The sequence below is a fragment of the Dermochelys coriacea genome, chromosome 2, assembly GCF_009764565.3.
Source record: "Dermochelys coriacea isolate rDerCor1 chromosome 2, rDerCor1.pri.v4, whole genome shotgun sequence".
NCBI classification, from domain to species: domain Eukaryota; kingdom Metazoa; phylum Chordata; order Testudines; family Dermochelyidae; genus Dermochelys; species Dermochelys coriacea.
In genome coordinates, this window is record NC_050069.1 from 162,675,760 (window position 1) to 162,696,266 (window position 20,507).

Here is a 20,507-nt window from a genome sequence, read left to right on the forward strand (position 1 = left end):
TTATGCAGAGTTGCCGTTGCCATTCTAAGCACTATTCTATTATGTTTCGTAGAGTGAAGATCTGGTCTGTGCATCCACACTCTTTCCGAAAAGCGGCTTGCTCTTTTCTGAGAACACTATCAACTGCCTCTGATATATGCTAGACTATGATGTTACACAATACTTTGCTTGGCACAGATAAAAGTGTGATACCACACCAGTTATTATAATCACTGAGAGTTCCTTTCTTTGGTATCTTCACTATATACCCATTGGTCCACTCATCTGGCACTATTTCCCTGTCCCAGACTGATGTAAATAGAGGGGCTTTAATGGAAGAAGGAGAATGGACTTGAAGTTAATTCACTGGACTGAGATTCAAGAGATCTGGGTTCTATTGCTGCTTATGTGACTTTGGGCAAGTCACTTAGTACTTTCAGTAGCACCGTAGTTGCTTACTCCTAGTCATCCCCTTGTGGCCAGGCATGGCGTAGCTGCTCTCTCACTAGGCTAGTCCCTCTGGCACTGTAGTGGTGTGTCTGCCAGATGACTTGGCCCTCCAGCCAGGTCACTGCCTTTAGTCCACCCCTTCTGGGTTCTCAACTAAAATTCACAAAATGCTGTGAGAAACAAAAGCCTTCTGCCCTCTCTGGGGCTCTTCCACGGCCAGTCTTTGGGTCAGCCTGCTGCCCCCTTGTGGGGCTTGACAACCATTACAATGGGTTTGTACAACCCTTGCCTTGGGGCAGGTATGTGAACCTAGTCACTTCCCTCGTGACTCAGGGTGTCTCCCTGCCTGGAGAGCTTTTCAGTCCCTTCCCTGCTTTTTAATCAGGGTCTCTGCCAGGACTTCGTGTCAGGAGAGCTTTTTTTTCTTACTGTCTTCCCTGAAGTTTCCTTTCCTTTCCCTCCTCTGCTGATATAGAACCCTGTAGGAGCCTTTGTGACCCCTGCAATCTCTGCAGACACAGCTGCAGACTCCTTTTACACAGGAGTCACCTGGTTTGTCTCATGTGGGGCCCATCCTGTAATCAGGGTTCACTTAGCCTCAGGCTCTCCAGCCCACAGGGCAAGCCATACATGTACACTCTCTTGATACTTCAGTTCAGTACATAATACATCTGTGAAATGGGTGTGTTAATATTTCTCTCAACTGAGGTGCTGTGAGGATGAATTCATTAAATGTTTGTGTGATACTCAGCTATTACAATGGAGTGCCACAGAAAGAAAATAAAAAACCTTTTTACTTAGTGCAGGGGTTTGGATGGCGCAGTAAAAAAACATGTGGCCACACATTAAAAAATGAGGAGAAAAAGAAATACTGAATAGCTGTTGCTCACTGAGCACCATACAACCTCTGCACTGGGCTCAATCCTGTAGGGTACTAAGCACTCTGGCTCAGATGCAGCAAAACACTTAAAGCATGTTATCATCTTCAAGCACATGAGTACTTCCACTGCAGTCAATGGGAGTACTCACATTCTTAACTTCAAGCTTAAGTCTTTGCTGAAATGGGGGCACAGTACTCAACATATTGCTGTTTGAGCCCTAAAGGAGGCAGTGGTCCTGTGTGAAAAAATAGCATGTGGCCATGTCATAGGAGACGATATCGGAATGCATATGAATCAGGAGAAAAGTGAATGTTGTGTAGGCAACAATATATCATTTCCTGACTTGTGAGTGCTTCACTTTGCAATCTGCCCTATTTTGTAGTATATTTTAAAAATAAATATGGCATTCCAGCATCAATCAGGGTGCAGCCAGTGAAAAGGCTATCTAGAAAGGGTGGAGATGGTGCAAAGCACTCACTACCCTGCTAAGTGGCTAGTGTAGCCTCAACAGTAGGTGGCACTGGTTGGAAAGCTGAGGTGTCCAAAACAGCTGGTGAGGTGTTGAGTCTGCCAGGGGAGGTGGAAATTTAAGGGAAAAGATGCATACAAGATTGTGAACATCTTTGCTACGCATTCTGTTTTGAGCCCTCTCTAGAGTCATAATTACTAAAGGCCCTATTATTCACCTGCAGGAGATGAGCAACGTACTATGGTATGCAAGTAAATGTGTCACTAGGAAGTACTTGTATTCCACCAGAGGATGATCAGGCCCTCACATTAAGTTAAAACATAATAGGTTTTATTCTTTTTTGCATTTAACTGTCTGCAGCTCTGTTTCCATATTATCTTTTTTTTTACTTTTCCTTCTATACTAAATATGGGGAGGAGGGTGAGGGCAAAAGAAAAACATACAACTGAAATATTGGAAGATGATCTGCAAATGTCATATTCAGTCAGGTATTGATCGAGATTTTAGACCAGGTCTTCAAGCATGCAGATTACTCTGTAACTGATATAGGTTTAATAAAAACATTTAAAATAAATTTAAAAAAGCAATGTTAAAAAACAGTAGCAGCAGTTTCTTTTTAGACTTCATAAAGTAACAATGGTTTGATAAAAGAATAACAAACAGAGCTCATCTTGGATTTCGGTAAGGAGACTGGAAAAGTCAAACATGTAATGGTAAAAATTACATCATCTGTAATCTTTTTACCAACTGGCTTACTTCAAACAACAGTAACACAGAGATGCTATTCTGAGGACAACCAGCCATTGCATTTGTTTTCCATTTGATATACAATCTAGAACAACTGCAAAAGCAAACCAGGCAGTTTATTAAACCTTGTACAGTTTCCAACAGTTCTAGGAACTGTGAATTTACCCCTTGTAGACACCTGGATTTGCAAGTGTTCAACATTTAATATATATATATGATGAACTGGATTTAGGATTTTTAATGACTTAAAAATGTGAAATACACAAAGAAAGATATGTGAGCGCTACCATTCTGAAAATCTCAACAGGAATTTAGATTCAAATTTTCTTAAAAGTTAAGCACAGAAATCCATACTTTGACACTTAATAAACAGCCTGATGTTCAAAGAGGCAGAGCACCTGCTGTTTCCATGGGACAACAACTGGAGTTCGGAGTACTCTGCACATCTGAAAATCCTAAACATGTCTTTAGAAGCCAAACTTTAGGGACTTAAGTTTTTTAAAAAATCAGTCTTTGAGTAATAAAGATGCAGGATTGAATGCTGAACCCGCAGATACATATAACTAATGTCAACCCCCAATGATGAAAGTAAGGCACAGAGATTTTTTCCTTACACAGAGATGAACTACAGTACATATAATACTTGGGCAAAATGATATGCTCACAGTTTAATGCTGACCGTATTGGACTATCCCTTCTTACCTCTATTCCCTCCTTGTTTAAGGCATATTCATCAAAGTTCAAAATAGCAGTCTTGATGGTTCTTGGCGGGGGTAACACTGTCAATCCAATATTAATAGCATTGCTTCGTTTTGAGTCCAACACAATGATCTCTTGTCTCTTTCCATCTGCAGCAGTTTTCTTGGTAAACAGGTAAAGAGAAGAAAATTAACGCTGATACAATTCTCTGATAATACAAAGCAAAAATTTACATCGGTCTTCAATGACTTGAACTTTTATAATAGTAGCAACACAGACAATAAAAACTAGTGCATCTATAAGCAAAACACAGGGTAAATTCTACTGTCATTTACACCCGTGCATCCCCACTGAAGTCAATGGGGATTGTCAGAGTTTAAACTAGAAGGCAGAAATTAGTCTTATAACTACACAAGATAACTATATTATGTACTTTTAGCTACAAGGTTTGGCAGTACAGAAATTTGAGATGGGATTCAAAATTTTAAAGAAAGTTTTATGTTGCCAGTATAAAGTGATAGCTGTCACCAGCTGATAGAAATTAAATGTCACCAGAAACTGCTAGACTTTGCAGGAATGATCAGCAGAAGTGTGTACTAGTGGTTAGAGCAGGGAACTGGAAAGCAGGGCTCCTGGGTTCTGTTCCTGACTGGCTATGTGACGTTAGATATGTAACTTAACCTTTACCTCAGTTGACCTATTTGTAAAAGGGAGACAGTAATACTTACCTATCTCATAGAATGTGTGTGGCTTGATTCAGAATGGCTCTATGACGTTGGAAAACAAAGATAGAATATGGTTCCGTGATTGCTCTCAGAAGGAGCTCCAACACCTCCTTTTTGGAGGTGCAGGATGTGTCCTGCCTGTACTGCTTTCTGTCCTGTGGCTGCTGAAGCAATAACACCATCCCACTGATTGTGGTCAGAGTACTGTGGCTGATCCCTGGGCAGGTGCGGACCTACTTTTGCTCTCTTATCTCCTTTGCACTTCCATGTAGGGCCACATATAAGCGAGTCCTTAATATGTACCAAGGGCTTTGAAATCATCCGGTGAAGTGTGTTAGATAATAATGACAATACAGATAACAATGAAAGTGAAAAACATTAATAACAATATATTTTTACAGACCTCAGTCAAGTATTTATTTTTTTTTACAAAAATATAAAACACATTCTCCGCACCCAACAGTGACAAAAATGCCTAGCCAACTAAGTAAACCGATTTTCAAAACATGTATAGGGGAATTATAAAATTTTCAATATGGTTTTCATTTAGGAAACCTATCTTTTATTTTCTCATCGCACTGCATTGAAAGGTGCCTTTTTTGGAAAGCCAAGGACGTAATTGAATATGGCATATGATGTAGGACTCTATTACACACTGGACTTTGTAAGCATATTTCTTTCTTTTTTTCCTTCTTTGCTAGCATACAATATGGGGTGGGAAGATGCTGTTCAGAGCCATATCAGGATCAAATTTATAGGTCTGAGTTAAAGTCTGAAGCCCCTATTCAGCAAATACACTTAAGCATGTACTCAACTTTAAGCTTTAGCTCCACCCACCAACATGTCAGCTCACACAGCTGTGCCTGTGAGGAACAGGAAGTAATCTGTGCATGATATAAAACTGGGGCAGATTACTTCCCTTTTGGATCAAAGAGGGAACTAGGAACCAGATGATTACTATTTGAGTCTCAACCTGTTTCCTGGCTTGCTCTCAGGTTAATGCAGCTAAGCTCTGGCATTACTTGGAGCTTGTGCCAAAGCCACAACTGGGCCATAATTGTTCTAAAGCCTGGTTTACATACATTTTCTTATACTGGTATAACTATTTCTGTTAACAGTATGATTCTTTTAGTGTGAATGCAGTTATGTCAGTATAAAGATGCCTTTTAACACTATAGCTTATTTGCCTTCTTGTAAGGGAATAGCTATAATGGTATAAGCACTTTTACACCAGTATACCTGGGTCCACAGTCAGGATGGCATAATGGTATAGTATAGTTAAAGAGATACAACTTCTGTGTATGTAGACAAGGCCCAACATACATTTTTAGATGACCAAAAGTGAACTTTGCTATCAGTTTTCTAGCTCTATTTTGCCAGATTCGTTTTCTTCATAACATGTGCCAAACACAATCTGAAACCACTCTTGATCTCTTCCCTCACTAATGTGACAGGATAATCTCTTTATGGAGGATCTAATTTAAGCATATTGTGATATACACTTTCCCCTAAAGCAGTCATTTCCAGCTGCAGGGTCATTAATCAATTTTCCAGGAACATGGTAAGTAGCCAACACCACATAAAAATAAGGCTGTGTTTCACCTAAGATCACTTTTCTCCTACTATCATTGGGTCTCAGTCATACTAACCCTTTTGTAAACAGCTACTTTCTAACTTGTATTTCACTGTATATAATTATTTATTATGGGTATTACCAAAGAAGTGAAATTTAATATGATTTTTCCAGTAGCCTTGCAAGCATTTATATATTATCTAACATGAAGACAAAAACAGATTCTTCCCAAAAAGTAACCCCTGCATGAGCAGCATTTAAATTGGCAAGACAATTTGAGACACCTGACTCTGCGTCAGTTATATGGAGGATGTTGCATTGTCTTCCGATTGTGAGAAAGCAATTAGAGCACCCCATCTATTTCTAGTTTGATTAACAAGGATCATTGGGATTTCAAAAGGAACTGAATGGGATTTGGAGCTCTAACTCCCTTACACTCCTTTGGAAATCCCAGCCCACACGTGTAATTTTCCTCAGCATTCACTGAAGTTATGCACATGCAAGGGATATCCTTGAGCACACAGATGAGAATATATTCCTTTGTCTTTACTGCCTACTGATTTCTCAGGCCCCAGAAACGGTAAATTCAGCCCTATCCAATAGGAAACGAGCCAGCAAAAATATAATTTCTAAACTATGCACTGCAGACAGGAACAGGGTTGCATGATAACATAATTTAACACAGCAAAGGTGCATTTGTTTTCATCTCTTTGCACAGAAAAATAAATACTTTAAACCACCTTGCCAATATACCTGCTTGGTATGGCAGTGTCAGAAGGGAAGAAATCTTCAGACTTGCTCAGTGAGGAAATCTGATCTCGCTCTTTATGCCTGCTAACAAGCTGTCACAGCCCTCTAGTCCCGCAAATAAACTGTCTGCTGTGGAGGATGCTGTGATTCGTATAACCATGCAGTAGTTTTCTCTGTTATGTTACCAGTTTTCTGCCAGAAATCACAAATGTCTCCAAATGTTACATTCAGCTATCTGAGGTATATTTTATTTTATTTTGTTTTAGTCTATTGTGTTTAATGAAAAACTTATTGTGAGCCAGCATCAGGAATGGCTGTTTATAGCTGTGTTTTGTCGAAATCATAGTTAAGGATTAGGAACAGGAGTAAAATTGGTTGCAGCTGTATCAAAGAGCATATCTGGTAAGATGGAGCCAAAAAAATCCATACCTCATTCTCTCTTCTGATCTTAATTTTAGTCTCTCTCTCAGTTTTCTGAATAATTCATCTAATGAGCAACTGACTACATCTACTGTGTTGAAATCTGACTGGTTGACCTTTTATTCATTACTCTGTATGCTGTTTTTAGGAGAACCAACTGAACTTGTAGCACCTCTTATACAATTGTGCAGTAGACCAGATTGGACACTAGGACTTAACACAATGGGATGCGTTCTCACTGGAAATTGACAAACTGGTCTGGAAAAAGTAAGAGCTGGGCTAATTTGAGTACAATCGCCAAAGCAAACCTGAGGGGGGAGGATGTGTGCATGCATGCATGCATGCATGTATTATTATTATGTTTTTACAGATTCAGTTTTGTCTCTTTAATTACTTCTACTTGATCTAAGATCTGCTCTACCTGCCCTCAACAGGTTGATGATATTCCCCCTAACCCGTTGGCTGTCTCAGAAGTCTGAAAATCTTTGCTGGGCTATTTCTTGTTCTTCATTTTATGATCCAGGCTTCCTGGAGTCAATAATCTGTAATACTTGTGACTCACAGAAGACGCAGGGTATTTGCGATTTGAAGACAACAGCTAGCATGAACAAAGAAGAGAGGCTCTCACTCCTCTCAACTTAGATTTGTCAGAAGGAGAAGATTGGAAATAGGACAGATCTTGGATTGGATACACAGAAGACTGGGGTTTAAGAGCCAAGACCACCATCAGGTAGGGTGTTTAGATAAGGCCTGAGCCAATGCCCATTGAAATTCAAATAACTCTTGCCACCAACTTCAGTGAGAGCTGGAATAGGCTCACAGATAGCAGAAGTCACAAGGTGCAGCCCAAGAGATCAGGCAGTGCCCAAGAGACTCATTATACTCAGAGGAAGAGTAGAAAGTAAGGGCACTAACACAAAACATGACTGGGATTCATATCGAAGACTTACAATAGTCTGGATGAAAATGGGAAAGGAAAAGGGTCTAGCTGAGTGGGAGGAAAGATGTTGGGTAATAGAGAAAGAGACAAGAAGGTTTCAAAAATGTGGCTATACGTCAACACTTTACCAGGCTTATCCAAAGTTTGTCCATTAAAACAGTAACTCTTAAAAAATCCGTACAATCTTCTGTGCAATAATAATGAAATTCCAATCTTGTACTACTGAAGGGACATAATGGAAGTTAAACTTGTAATCTCTCAGAGAAGTTCCTGCCCTCCATGTACTGCTAGGTGCTTTGGCACAGCATCTGCTCCTTGGCTGGGAAGATGAGTCAGCAGGTTTCTTTGACATCAGTGCAGCCTTGAATTCTGAAGAGTGATTTAAATGACCACTTTTCTCTTGGAGACTAAGTCTCCGAGACTAACCTCGAAGAGAAAAGTCGTCATCTAAATCACTCTTCAAAACTCAAGGCTACACTGGTTTCTAAGAAACCTGCTGATTCATCTTGCCAGCCAAAGAGTAGATGCTGCGCCAAAGCACCTAGCAGCACATGGAGGACAGGGAAGAAAGTGTGTGTAGGGCAGAGATGAGTGAGGAGAGCTTGGGAAAATACCTGGTTAATGATTTGGAAAAATTAATCAATCAATTAAAATAATCTAAACTTTTATCATAATTTATGGTAAATGTAAAAGGGTAAAAGTAAGGCAGACCAGTTCATCAAAATATTGACATTATAAAGTATACAACAAACTCTGTGGAAGTGGAAATATGTTGTAACTCTACATTCAGTTCAAGGAATGATTTGTTTTGTGGCTTCTAGACAACATTCTCATTCCTTCTGCTCCAGTCCACACTCAGGAAGAGCCTTCTATGATAGATTTATATTTACAATGAAGGAGAGTAGGAGGAGTAATATGCCACAATTTTACTAACAGTGGAGAAAGCAGAGGGAGTGAAATTAAGCTCAACATGCCCTGAATTAATCATTGATTGGATTTATTTTTAAAATCTGTATGAAATACATTTCAGTTCTATATGCACTGAAAATCATTGAGCTATTCTTGTGTTAGAGATAATTCAATTTAAAATTATAACAGCTGTGCAATCTATGTAATTGATGTATTTGTAGGCCTACTGTTTGCTGTGTAAACATTTTATAAACTGCAGCTACACTGTCCACATTACCAATACATAACCAGTATGACACATCAGTAATTCTGATTATTTTGGCTGAAATGATTAACTCTCAGATATAGCTCAGGGTTTAAAGTCACCTGTACAAATCAGTCAAGAGGACTTTTGATTACAATTTTTTTCTTTTTTTTAGTGGGGAACTCAGTCTTTATTGAAGGTGCAAGGTGATAGCCTTGGAAACAGAAGTCTTCTGCTTATACCCAAAAGCAACAGCAAGGTAGGGCAAGCTTCCCTGCACTGATACAACGTCTCTCAACACTGGCCCGGAGGAACAGTCTCCAGGAGTGAGAAAACAGTGCAAGATTTCAGATCCATTGAATCCTTGGCCTACCAGCTGAGTCAGTCAACTGTGATGTGTCTGCTTGACCAAGAACACCAATATAGACTGTCAAACTGCCATTTATAACAATTTCAACTGGATTTGAACCAGTGACCTAGAAATGAAGGACTAGAAATCTAATTTCCAATACCTTGAGCCATCTAGTCTTCTGGATTGTTTGTTTTTGAACACATGGATACTTAATTTGTACCAATAATGGAAAAGTAAAATGATCATGGTACTACGTGGTTTTTCAGAATTGTTATAAAACTTGTACTAATGTGAGAACTTAGGCATATGTAAACAGATATATTGGCGATGAGTGATTTTGTTATATGTGGCCTTACGGTGTATCTTTTATTAGTACTATAACTGGAAAAGAACATTGTTTGTCTGATACCAATTACTGTATTTACATTAACAAATCAAAAACAATGGAGACATGAACAGCAAGGGTTCTAGCTAATAATGTTTAAAGGCTAACTTTAGATCTCCATTAAATTCAACTACAAGAGACGTCATAAGAGTTCAGCATTAAATGGTTCTGTTACCAGCCTTAAAGGTTTCATTTTATGATAATGTTCCTATGAAACACAGAAGTTTTAGCAAATCAAGATTTTCTCTCATGAAAATTTCATATTTTCATAATGAAATTTGGATAGTAAAGTTCTCTAAGTTAAGGGTGAAAAATATTTCTGTGCAAAGTGGAAAAAAAATGTATGCATGAAAAGAAGAGAATCCAGGTTATATTTGCAGGGCTTGGCAATATGACAAAAAGTTCTTTTGACAAGTAATCTTAATACACTTGAAATGGAAATCATCGAGAGACAATTAATATGAACCACAAGACTATTTACACATTTCAAAGCAGAACCATACTTTAACGTTATGACCCTTTCAGGAATAATTCCTAGAATGATTATGAAAATAGTATGACGATATATTACAGGATATATGTTATGAGAATATATTACAATGATTTCATGTGGTGTCCAATTATAACAAGCCCTGTTTTGCCTCATCTCCATACATGCCTAATGACAAAGCTTTAAATTTCACTAGCAAGGGAAATGTTGCCAGATACACAGATCTGAATTGCCTTTCCTTAATACATGATGCACTTTGGTATCCATGGGGACAACATTTTACAATGGCCTTGATTTAGGATAGTTTAATTCACTTTGTAAGTGAATTAAGCTAAACTGAATTAAGGCCACCTTAATTCTGAACAACAGCACCCACACAGGGACTCAATATGGTTTAACCAATCCACTTCAAATTCATACCTTTAATTAATTTGGATTAATATTCCTGGATACCCCCAGGCAGACAAACCTATGTTTGAAAATTCTGGCTATGAAATTTACAATGCTAATACTCTCCAGCTGAAGTGAAATACAAAAAAGTGGAATAGAAATATGATTCACAAGAGCACTATGGCATATGGCTAGGCATGTATATTGTTTGGGGCTCAGCTCTTATTGTCAGCTCATGGAGTGTCTGTCTTTGTAGAATACTTAACTTATGTGCACAAATACAGAAAATATATAAAACATCTTTGTTAATTTCCTTTGTTTTTTAAACTCTGTAAGCACAAAATATCATCTACATTAATCTAAAAACAAACTCAAAATTAAAAAAAACTAAACGAAACATTAGAAATACCTTTGTGACCGGCAGTTCCTTGGATTTAGATTCAAAGAGGTGCTCCAGTTTGGAAGTGTCCACCTTAATGGGTTCCAGTTTCGACCACAGGAATTCTTTACAGCGTTTGTTATTTTTACACTGCCACTCAAATGGCCGTACCTCGTTCCAAAACAGACGGATGGTTTTCTTCTTCTTCATGAATGCTGGCTGACCCCTAGAAACCTGGGGTGACCCTAAACCCTGAGGAGTGCTGAACAGTGGAGGAGGAGCCAATAAATTACCAGAGGGTGGAGGTGGACATCCAAACAGAGGGGGAGGTGGTGGAGGAGGCAAACCCAAAAAGGAAGGTGGAGGTGGGGGAGGGGGAATTAGGGAGTCCCCAGGACCCATATCAACGTCCAACACATCTACATCATCCTCATCCCCCAAGTCTGTAAAATCCATGTCTTTGATTTTAAGTTCTCTAGGATTAGCCATGAGCTGATCCCAAATGTAATCAGATTCCTTCTTGGGCTCTGCTGGTGTTTTCTCAGGAACCTTTTCATCCAGCTCACCCTCAGGCAATACTGTCCCCTTGGCCAGCTCAACATTGTTGAATTTTTCTGCAAAGGCTTTCACACTGCCTTGGTTGTCCAGATTTCCAATCTCCATCTTTTTGACACTTTCATCTTTGGCCTGCTTGCTGGCCTGCAGGATAGAGATCCTACTGGCTAGGCTGGTGATTGACTCATCACTTTCCTCCATCTCCTTCTTTTCTTCCTCCTTCTCCTCCAGCTCTTTCTCCTCTTCATCCTTGGGCTTCTTGTTATGGGCATACAACATATCCAGCATAAACCGTTTGTTGTTGAGAATGTTACTGCACTGCTCATTCACACCAGCATCTTGAATAGTCTTTGACCACGTACCTATAATCACACATGCACAAACAATGAATGGAAAAGCACAGGGTGTCAGGAATCCTAAAAATGGCATTGGAAATGTCTTTGGTGATATATGTACCATTATAGTATGAAACTGGATAAAGAGCCTGTCTATAAGAAGACTGAATATGCAGCAAGCTGGGTTGTGAATCTATCTCACGCTGACTGTCCATAGGGACACTGCCAATGTGCACTAACTGTTTAGTAGTGTGCTTTGATCTACACCACCTTCAAACAGCAGCAGTTCACTAGGGAACTTCTAGTGTGAAGCAGCAGAGTCTACACAGACTGACAATGCACAGCAGATTAGTGCAGGGTAGATTGAAACCACATGTTGCTGTGAACTAAATATTCAGGCAGACAAGTCCAAAATTTCAGGGAATATTTGGAAACGATATGTAAGCAATAGCACAGATCTACAGCCGGATTCTGAAAGTTGGTCAATGTTTCTCTGAGAAGTGCATAGCAGCCACTCAGGCAGTGGGAGCTGAAGGTGCTCGGAACATCTCAGGAAGTACTCGGTGACTCTAAGGACACAGACCAAACTGCTTCTTTGAGCTGCTCTTTAAATTTTATATAGAAAAAATAATTGGTTACATATTGGTAATTGCTCACTGAGGAGATCTGGCCCACGTTATTTTACTGGATACCTAAATGGTCAGATTCTTTGACAGTCCATCAGTCCTAGGGCCACACAAGACTGGATGGCACTTGTCCCCATTTCCAGTGTCTCTGCACTTTCTGCTCCGAGCTAGGATCAGAAGTGGGAGGATTAAAATATTGTCAGAAGGGCTGCTCCTGTGGTTTTCTTGACATGGCTGGAAACAGGTGTTACTTTAGGAAAGACTGTTGTTTTTCCAGTCTGAGGCCAATAGAGTTTGGATACCCACCCACCCCATCCTCCTACACCGCAACCTCCCCTGGCCAGGGGAGGGCAGCTTGAAACTCTGGCTGCGCTTAGCACAACTCCTTGGTGCTTTGGCCATATTCACCAGGGTGACCTCTGGGGTCTCTGCAGAGTGAATTGTGCACACAGAGTAAAATTTTCAAAAGCACCTAACTAACTTAGGAGCCTAAGTCATATTTTCAAAAATGACTAATGCACTTAGGCTCCCAAGTCATTTGGGTGTTTTTTAAAATGTTATCGGCTGACCATAATTACTGACCTGCATTTAAACCACAATCAAATTGAAATATAGTGGCCTCTGCCCACCTCTCAGCAAGATAAAATCATACATATTGTATACTGGTGTATAGAAGTTGCAAAATTAACTAGTGTATGAGACATCATAAATAATTAAAACCAAACAACAATAAAACCATCAAAATAAATGATCAAAGTAGATTGTAGGATGCATTTTTTTCCTGTCTTTGAATACCTCTTAACATCTTCACCAACCAGTGTGGGACACTATGTAGAAATTATGTCCAAAATATGTGAGATCTTTTTTCAAAGGGTATTAAATGAGACCAGCCTTATTCCACCTTCAGTATATTTTGCAATTAAAAATGGATTATGAAAATAGTTCTTCAATACTTACCATGATTCTGCTTTTGATTCTTTCTTTCTCTTCCTTACACATTTAATCAATATATTTTTTCTAATCTAACTTTTAAAATTAAATTTTAGTTTATTTTTGATTACTGTCTTCCTTCTCCTCTCTTTCCTGGTGTGTGTGTGTGTGTGTGTGTGTGTATTAGTTCTGTGGTTGCATTTTCTCGTGAGTTTCTTATTTATTTTTGTTTCTCCTTTTCCTCTACTGTCTTTTTCTTTGTCAGGATTTTTATGTTAGCACTTTAAATTTAATGTCTTTATCAGTTGACTTATTTTATTTCTATAACCTTAAGCCTCTTCCATCTGCTCTGGTAAATCTCTTCCTTGGGAAGTGGCCACATCAACACTATGGGCAAGAGACCCAAACCGGTCTAGCTGAATCATTTGTTAAAATTAAATTAAATTAAAATGGGTTTAAAAATTCACTGTGCATCATGGAGCAGACTTCCAACCTGGGTTTCTAATGTTGAATAGTTTATGGCCCCATCCATACTAGCTCTTAATCACATTTGAAGCTGAACCCAACATTAAGAAAGATTCAGCTTATAGCAAATGATTTTTGCCCAGGATGCAGGCAGCCAGTCTTTCTTCACTTTTTACTTTCCTGAACACTCAATCTCTTCCTTGTCTCATTTTCCCATTTGTGACAGATATGGCAATTTCCTGCCATATCTTTGGGAGATCTTAGTGTATTAAGTTTATATATCATTGTGGGCCAGGGACTGTATGTAATTCCCTGTGGGAGGGTGACCACAACTCTTCCAGGAACTAAGAACAGTGGGAGGAAATTAGGCATATTCACTCAGGTTGTAACTTCTCCAGAGAGCTACCACCAGATGGAGAGGCTCACATATAGTAGTTCAAACTGGATTCTCCAGATGCCACCAGACAAAGAAAGGATTTTGTGGATAAAAAGCCTGATTTTAAAATGACTGAAGACTTTCTTCCTGACCCAGCAAAGAGACTGGACTTCTGTCCAATTTGAGCCCCAATCATTCCTGGGGAGGGTTGGAAGGACTTTGGCCTACTGAGGCCACATAAGACTGATGGGTAAACTCTGGTAAGCTGTTAGCATGCATATAGGAACTTTTATTGTTTTTATATGTTTTCTCTGTAATGCTTTTACCTTAAGAATAAATGTGCTTGCTCATAAAGGGCTGTGCTGTAACTTATAACTGCTGGCAATTATGCTGTTCATAAGCCCGTGGAGAAAAAGCAAAGTGCAGATGCTGGCCTATTTAGGCAGTCTGGCTTAGTGGGGATTATCACAGTGTAGACCGGGAACTGAGCAGCCTGTTTAGGCGGGAGAGAGATGCAGCTGGGAGTCTAGAGTGGGTACCCTCGAGGGACCACAGAGGGAGGAATACAGGTGCAGTTGCCCTGAGCTGTGACACCCTTCATTCATCCCTTTCCCTCAACATCCCAACTACAGGATTGCTCCCTCACCTCTTCTCTCTCCAAGATTTGCTACTAGATTTTTCTGATCTCCTCCAGACTCTTCTCTTCCCCTTCACTATAGATTTCACAAAGACCAATTCTCAACCAGATTCAACTGCCTAAAGACTTCAGAACTGTCCAAGATTTCCCAGACTTCACTGTATACATGCCACAAGATTTGGCCCCCCTCTAGATTCTCACCTTCTGTATCTCCCTAGATTTGATTCCTTCCCAATACTGCTCACTCAAAATTCTCCAACAGAGTTTGCATCCCCATTTTAGTCTCCCAAGATCTATCTCATTCTTCACTAGCCAAACAAGATTGTCTCTGTAAAGCCTCCTCCTGTTGCTACTCCTGTAGATTCTCCCCTCTGTTTCCCCCCCCCCCCCCCGCATGCATCCCCTGAACACTACTTCATCTGGCTACTGCGTTGCAGTGCTACCTAGGATGAGAAGGATTGGAAGAAGCATAGAGCAGTGTGTTTGATGATAAGGAAGGAGGAGCCAAAAAACAAACACTTCATTTCCTTGCCCCTGCTGTGTCTGGGCAGGCACAGCAATGTAATCCATGAATGACAGCTCCTTTCCTGGAATCTGAGAACTGTCTGAGAAAGCACAAAACCCTAGGAATGCAAAAATAATCCATGTAGACTGAGTACTCTGCATGATTTCTAGTTCTGCATTTGCTCCCTTACCAACTAAATTGTAAACTCTAGTAATTCACAACACATTCAGTCTCCCAACCAACGAATCTTTACTATACTGCTAAAGCTTATGAACTTTTAAAAGCTGACATTTCATTAAGCTATAGTATAATACCAAAATAGTAATGCAGAAGCATATGAGAAATGGATTCAGTGTGACAAGAAGTTAAAGTTCATCATGTTGGAAACAGCCAGGACTAAAATGTGCTGAGTGTGAAAAATGTTTGTAACCCATTCGCTCCTCGTTTAACATTTGGACTATGCCACAGTGTGATGAGAGCCATAGTCTGTTTCATAACCAGTACAGTTTTTGCTGAACACCAGCTGAGTAATCTGTAATACTGACAGTTAGCAACATCTTGCCTGTGTGAAGAGGAGGAAGCAGAGGATAGTCTCCATCCCCTATGTGTTCAAAGCCTTTCATCATCTACTCTAAAATAGAGGCTCTAGCCACCTTCCATTGGTGGAGAAAGGGGGTGAGTGGAAGATAAAGAGTGAGCATGAGCTTTTATGGTTTATTTCCTATGCTGGTCCCCTCACAACCCACTAAGCAATAGCACTGCAGGTGTAAACAATGCCTCCATTTCTAGATGCTACTTTCATTATCTGCACTGTAACACAGCCTCTGCTGACCTGAAGGCAAGGGATCCGAATTTATGATAAAACTGTCCTTGAAACTGACTGTGCCCTTCTCAGGTGGAACTGCTGTCTCAAAGAGATAAGTTTGTTGGGACTAAATCCTCAACTCATCTTTCGGTTTATATTTTTACACAGATATTTATCTATCCATCTTCTTCAAGGGTATAGTGGTATTCATAGAGCCATATACCAGCCTTGACCAGTGACATCAAGGAGAGTTCTGAGCACTGAAGAAAAGTTGATAACCCTTAAATAGTGAACAGTAGTGAACCTGTTACGTTTTACATACTCCTGTAAAAAAGAGATGGGGTTTGCCTCCACAGGCAATTTTAAAATCAATAATGCATTTTTTTAAAAAAAATTCACTAGTTCAAAAAGAACTATTTGGAGGAAGCTCTATGGCCTGTGTTACACACAAGGTCAGACTAGATGATCACAGTGGTCCCTTCTGGCCCCGGAATCTATGGAAAAAAAGTGAATGTCCAAAGGCCACCAAGACATGATCTCTATGATTTCAAACAATTCCTGTTTCCTCAGGAAAGAATCATTAGATACTTCATGTATTACGATAATTTACTTTAAGATCTAAAATGTTTCATTTAGAACAGTGGGCCCCACTGCAGTGCCTCAATAAGATTTAGAGGCCATGTTGATTATATTACAGCTATTAATTCAAGAGTAAACAATTGTATAAGAATCAAGTTACTAGCGGTCACAATCTGCCATTTAGTCACTGGCATGGGCTGCTGGCCACATGGAATTGGACCTCCCAAGAGGGAATTCTAGGTGGCACAACTCCTCCCCTAGCAAGCTGAGGCATAGGATAGGTGTACAGGTGGTGACATCCTTTAAGTGTGGCTGGTGGTTCATCCAGCCATTACTGTTGGCTACTGTGAAAATTCTCCTTATGTCTTCTCCACCCAGGCATTTCTAGCTCTACAGTCAGCAACTTCAAAGTGTCTCCCTGAAATTCTGATACCTGACCAAGACAGGAATGATGGAAGAAAAGAAAGAAATGTAGCACACCTGGAGAAGCACCTCACCTAATTTCCTATAGTATTAACATTAGGGCTATCAGTCATGATAGTGAATAGCATGGAGACAGGCATTGGTGATCTCATGACAAACTATCTTAGGGCATTCATACCATTGGAACATCCAATAGAATTCACTGAGCTTTGGATGAATGTTAGTGGCAGGACCAGTCTCTAACCAGTTACTAAATTAATTGTTGAAAGAAGAAATAGGTCTTGATCAGAGGGAAATCTTATGAGGCCTGATTCTTCTGCTGCTCTGCACACATAAACCCCACTGAAGTCAATGGAGTTCCACACAAAGGGAGCAGCTATGGATTTGAACCATAAAGGAAGACACACTAATGAAGGACAGGCTGAAAAGGTTTGTTAGTTGATTAGCTTTACACCAAAGCACCTGATTTGACATGTTCTTTATGGGAAAGCCTGCATTTATTGAAAAAGCTTCACTTTACCAGTTTCATTGTCACTGGTTAACTTGTCCTCTCTTTCTTCCCTCTCTAAAGTGCTGCTTGCTGAGGATATGCTGGATGCAGAACAGTTGTCTTTTTCGTTCACTTCCTCATTCTGCCTCTCTTTTTCACTGAGTATTGCACTTTCTTCTGGCTCTCGCTCAGGACCTTGCTCCACCTCACTTTCTGGTCCCACCTCCGAAGCCTCTACTTCCTGTGGTGTCTCCGTTCCCTGCTCGGCCTCTGCCTCAGTTTCCTGTTCTGGTTCTGTCTCTGGCTCAGGCTCTGGTTCAGGTTCACTGGCACTCACTGGTGGAGAGAACAATGAAGAAAGAGATTCACTTAACAACAATTTCTCTTGGTCGTCTAGACTCACCCATCCAAATGAGCAAGATGTAAATTTACAAGTGATTTTTTTTGTCCATGGAGAGTCTAGCTTTATGAGCGAGAGACTGCTGATCATTGTGTGAAGACAGAACCAAACATGGGTGCAACTTGGCAAGTCTTGCTTGATTTATGTTTGCTTACAATCTGAACCTAATCCATAATTTTTTACTTATACTTCATTGGAAGTTTGGTTATTGTGGTCACAGAAAGAGTTGAACCATCAGAAAATGGGCATCCAATCCATGTCTAGCAATGAAAGTTCAACACACAGACTGAGCTATAAGGAATGAGTTAAACAAAAAAGTAAGTGGAGAGTGCCTTGTAGTTGAATCCCCTTGGGTTTCTGAAGGAATTTTTATAGTGACTTCTTTTTCACCTGATGTGGATGGCTTCAACAAAAAGATACAATCATTAGTTTTATGAGCACAGTAAATGGCACAGTCTGGAAATGACAGTGTCATACAAATTTCGTTGACAGAAAGCATATGTTTTTTATGCATATTTACTTCAGAATAGCCACATCAAAACTGAACTGAGCTTCCAACTGCTTGGCATATGGCATAAATTTAGCTTCCAATTGGATGGCATATGGCATAAATTTAGCTTGTAATTGGTTGGCAGATGGCATACATTGTTGATGGTGCACTTGGTTTCCTCCTTCTTGCTTTATCACTGACACAGTGCAATCCAGTCATTCACCTTATAGTTTTCAGCTAAACCAGGCGATTTTTACATGCAAGATTTTTTTGTTATGCTGTGAAGACACTGGAAAGCATCCACACATATTCACATCAAGCAGCCCACAACTCTTGGCAAATTGAAATGGCCATGCAAAAGTGATGAAAATGTACATGCATATTAGGTCCGCACAGTTTTTGCATCACCTCTGTATTAAATCTTGCGCAAGATGGTTGAACTACAATACCTTAATCATATCAGATTTTCCTCTTGTTGCTTACTTTTCATTTACAATATTGCAATATACACTTCAGGCCCTGTTGTGGTTTCTGGATTCAGCTACATATGACATGACATATTCTGAGAACTAAAGGATTAGAATTCAGTTGAGCCTTTGGGTGAAAGAGTGTAACAAAGAAGTGGGACCTAAAAATTTCAGTCTTTTAGAGCAGTGGTGGGCAACCTGCGGCCTGCGGGCCGCATGTGGTCAGTCAGGGTAATCCGCTGGCAGGCTGCGAGACAGTTTGTTTACATTGACTGTCCGCAGGCACGGCCGCCCACAACTCCCATTGGCTGGGAACGGCGAACTGTGGCCACTGGGAGCTGTGGGCGGCTGTGCCTGTGGACGGTCAATGTAAACAAACTGTCTCGTGGCCTGCCAGCGGATTACCCTGACTGACGGGCCGCAGGTTGCCCACCACTGCTCTAGAGAGAAGATAAATGGATTTAGCTTTAGAAGGCATAAGCCCAAAATAAGAGCTATAATGAGGATTCTTTAAATTTCTCTCATTCTCAGAGCAAAGGCACTTTACATCCTGAGACAAAAATCTAGCCATGTTTTTCTAAGAATGCATGCTTGTACATTTTATTAAGCATATCTTTATCTTTCTATGAAGGATACCTTTCCAAATCACATCACTAAACCAGACAGTGTTCAGTAATGTGGTTTTGGTATTGTAACATCCTATTTCACACAGCCTACAAAGCATAATTTTTGACTTGTAAATGTTAATGCTATGGGTGAAGTCCTGATCCCCTGAAGTCAATGGGGCCAGGATGTCACCCTATCTAATCCTCTGCATCATATCTAAGGTGTCTCACACCCATGCATTACCCAAGAGAAAATCAGCATTATATACAGAGCAGATCTAGTGCTGTTAATTGGGCAGACAATTTGAACCACAGAGAGCGTATCTGAGCCATAGCTCCCAGAGCATAGGGAAATCACTATCTCTTTTCAAGACAAGCGAGAAGTACAATACTGCTAAGATACAACCTTAAGTGTTCTTAAGAAGTCAGGCTGTGTCACACAGCTGAGCACTGAACTAACTTGATTCTGAGATATTTGAGACTTATGAATTTGTCACATTGTAATCACTACATACAAAGACATGACTGTCATCAGCTAACCTTTATACAATTGGCACATGGAATAGAACTTTTGACCTTTCTCTCCAAAAAGAGAAGTTGTTCTCTGATGACTGAAAAGAATAGCTCCTGTAAAAAGAAGGGAACAGTTGAACACTTGGCCAGATCTGACATTATTTATGATACCATGGTCAGGAGATTGCATCAGAGATTTTAGTTTAATAGGGGAAAGAACTGGGAATATCTGATAAATGTTTAGGAGCAGAAAAAAATAAACAGAAAATAGTTAGAAGAGGTTTTACATTTTCTATGCATTTGGAATAGTCCCTATATAATAGATGGAAGTGGTATATTAACACAAGCCAATATATAACTAAGTGTAAATAGCAATATAGTATCTTGGAGTATGTTATTTATCTCTTTTCTAGTTCAGGGAGTGCCTAGTATTCTGCCCTTTCTGGCGCTATAGTACACAGAACAATACTTCCAGAACAAAAGATTGAAGTGCTGTTATTCAACCACTTTGATGGTGTCTCTCT

At 39.9% G+C, this 20,507-nt stretch overlaps 1 protein-coding gene across 5 annotated transcripts in view; it reads right to left on the minus strand.

Moving 5' to 3' along the window:
- The window catches only part of FHOD3 (formin homology 2 domain containing 3), a 623,525-nt gene that overhangs the window by 82,642 nt on the left and 520,376 nt on the right, over positions 1–20,507 (minus strand). For 4 of the 5 annotated variants that reach the window (XM_043508619.1, XM_043508621.1, XM_038393016.2 and 1 more), the window contains 3 exons: positions 17,539–17,844; positions 10,813–11,699; positions 3,229–3,387 (listed from right to left, as the gene is read on the minus strand). In XM_043508619.1, the coding sequence (XP_043364554.1) occupies positions 3,229–3,387; positions 10,813–11,699; positions 17,539–17,844 (1,352 nt within the window). The remainder of the gene's footprint in view (positions 1–3,228; positions 3,388–10,812; positions 11,700–17,538; positions 17,845–20,507) is intronic. The other variant, XM_043508620.1, reaches the window with a different exon arrangement.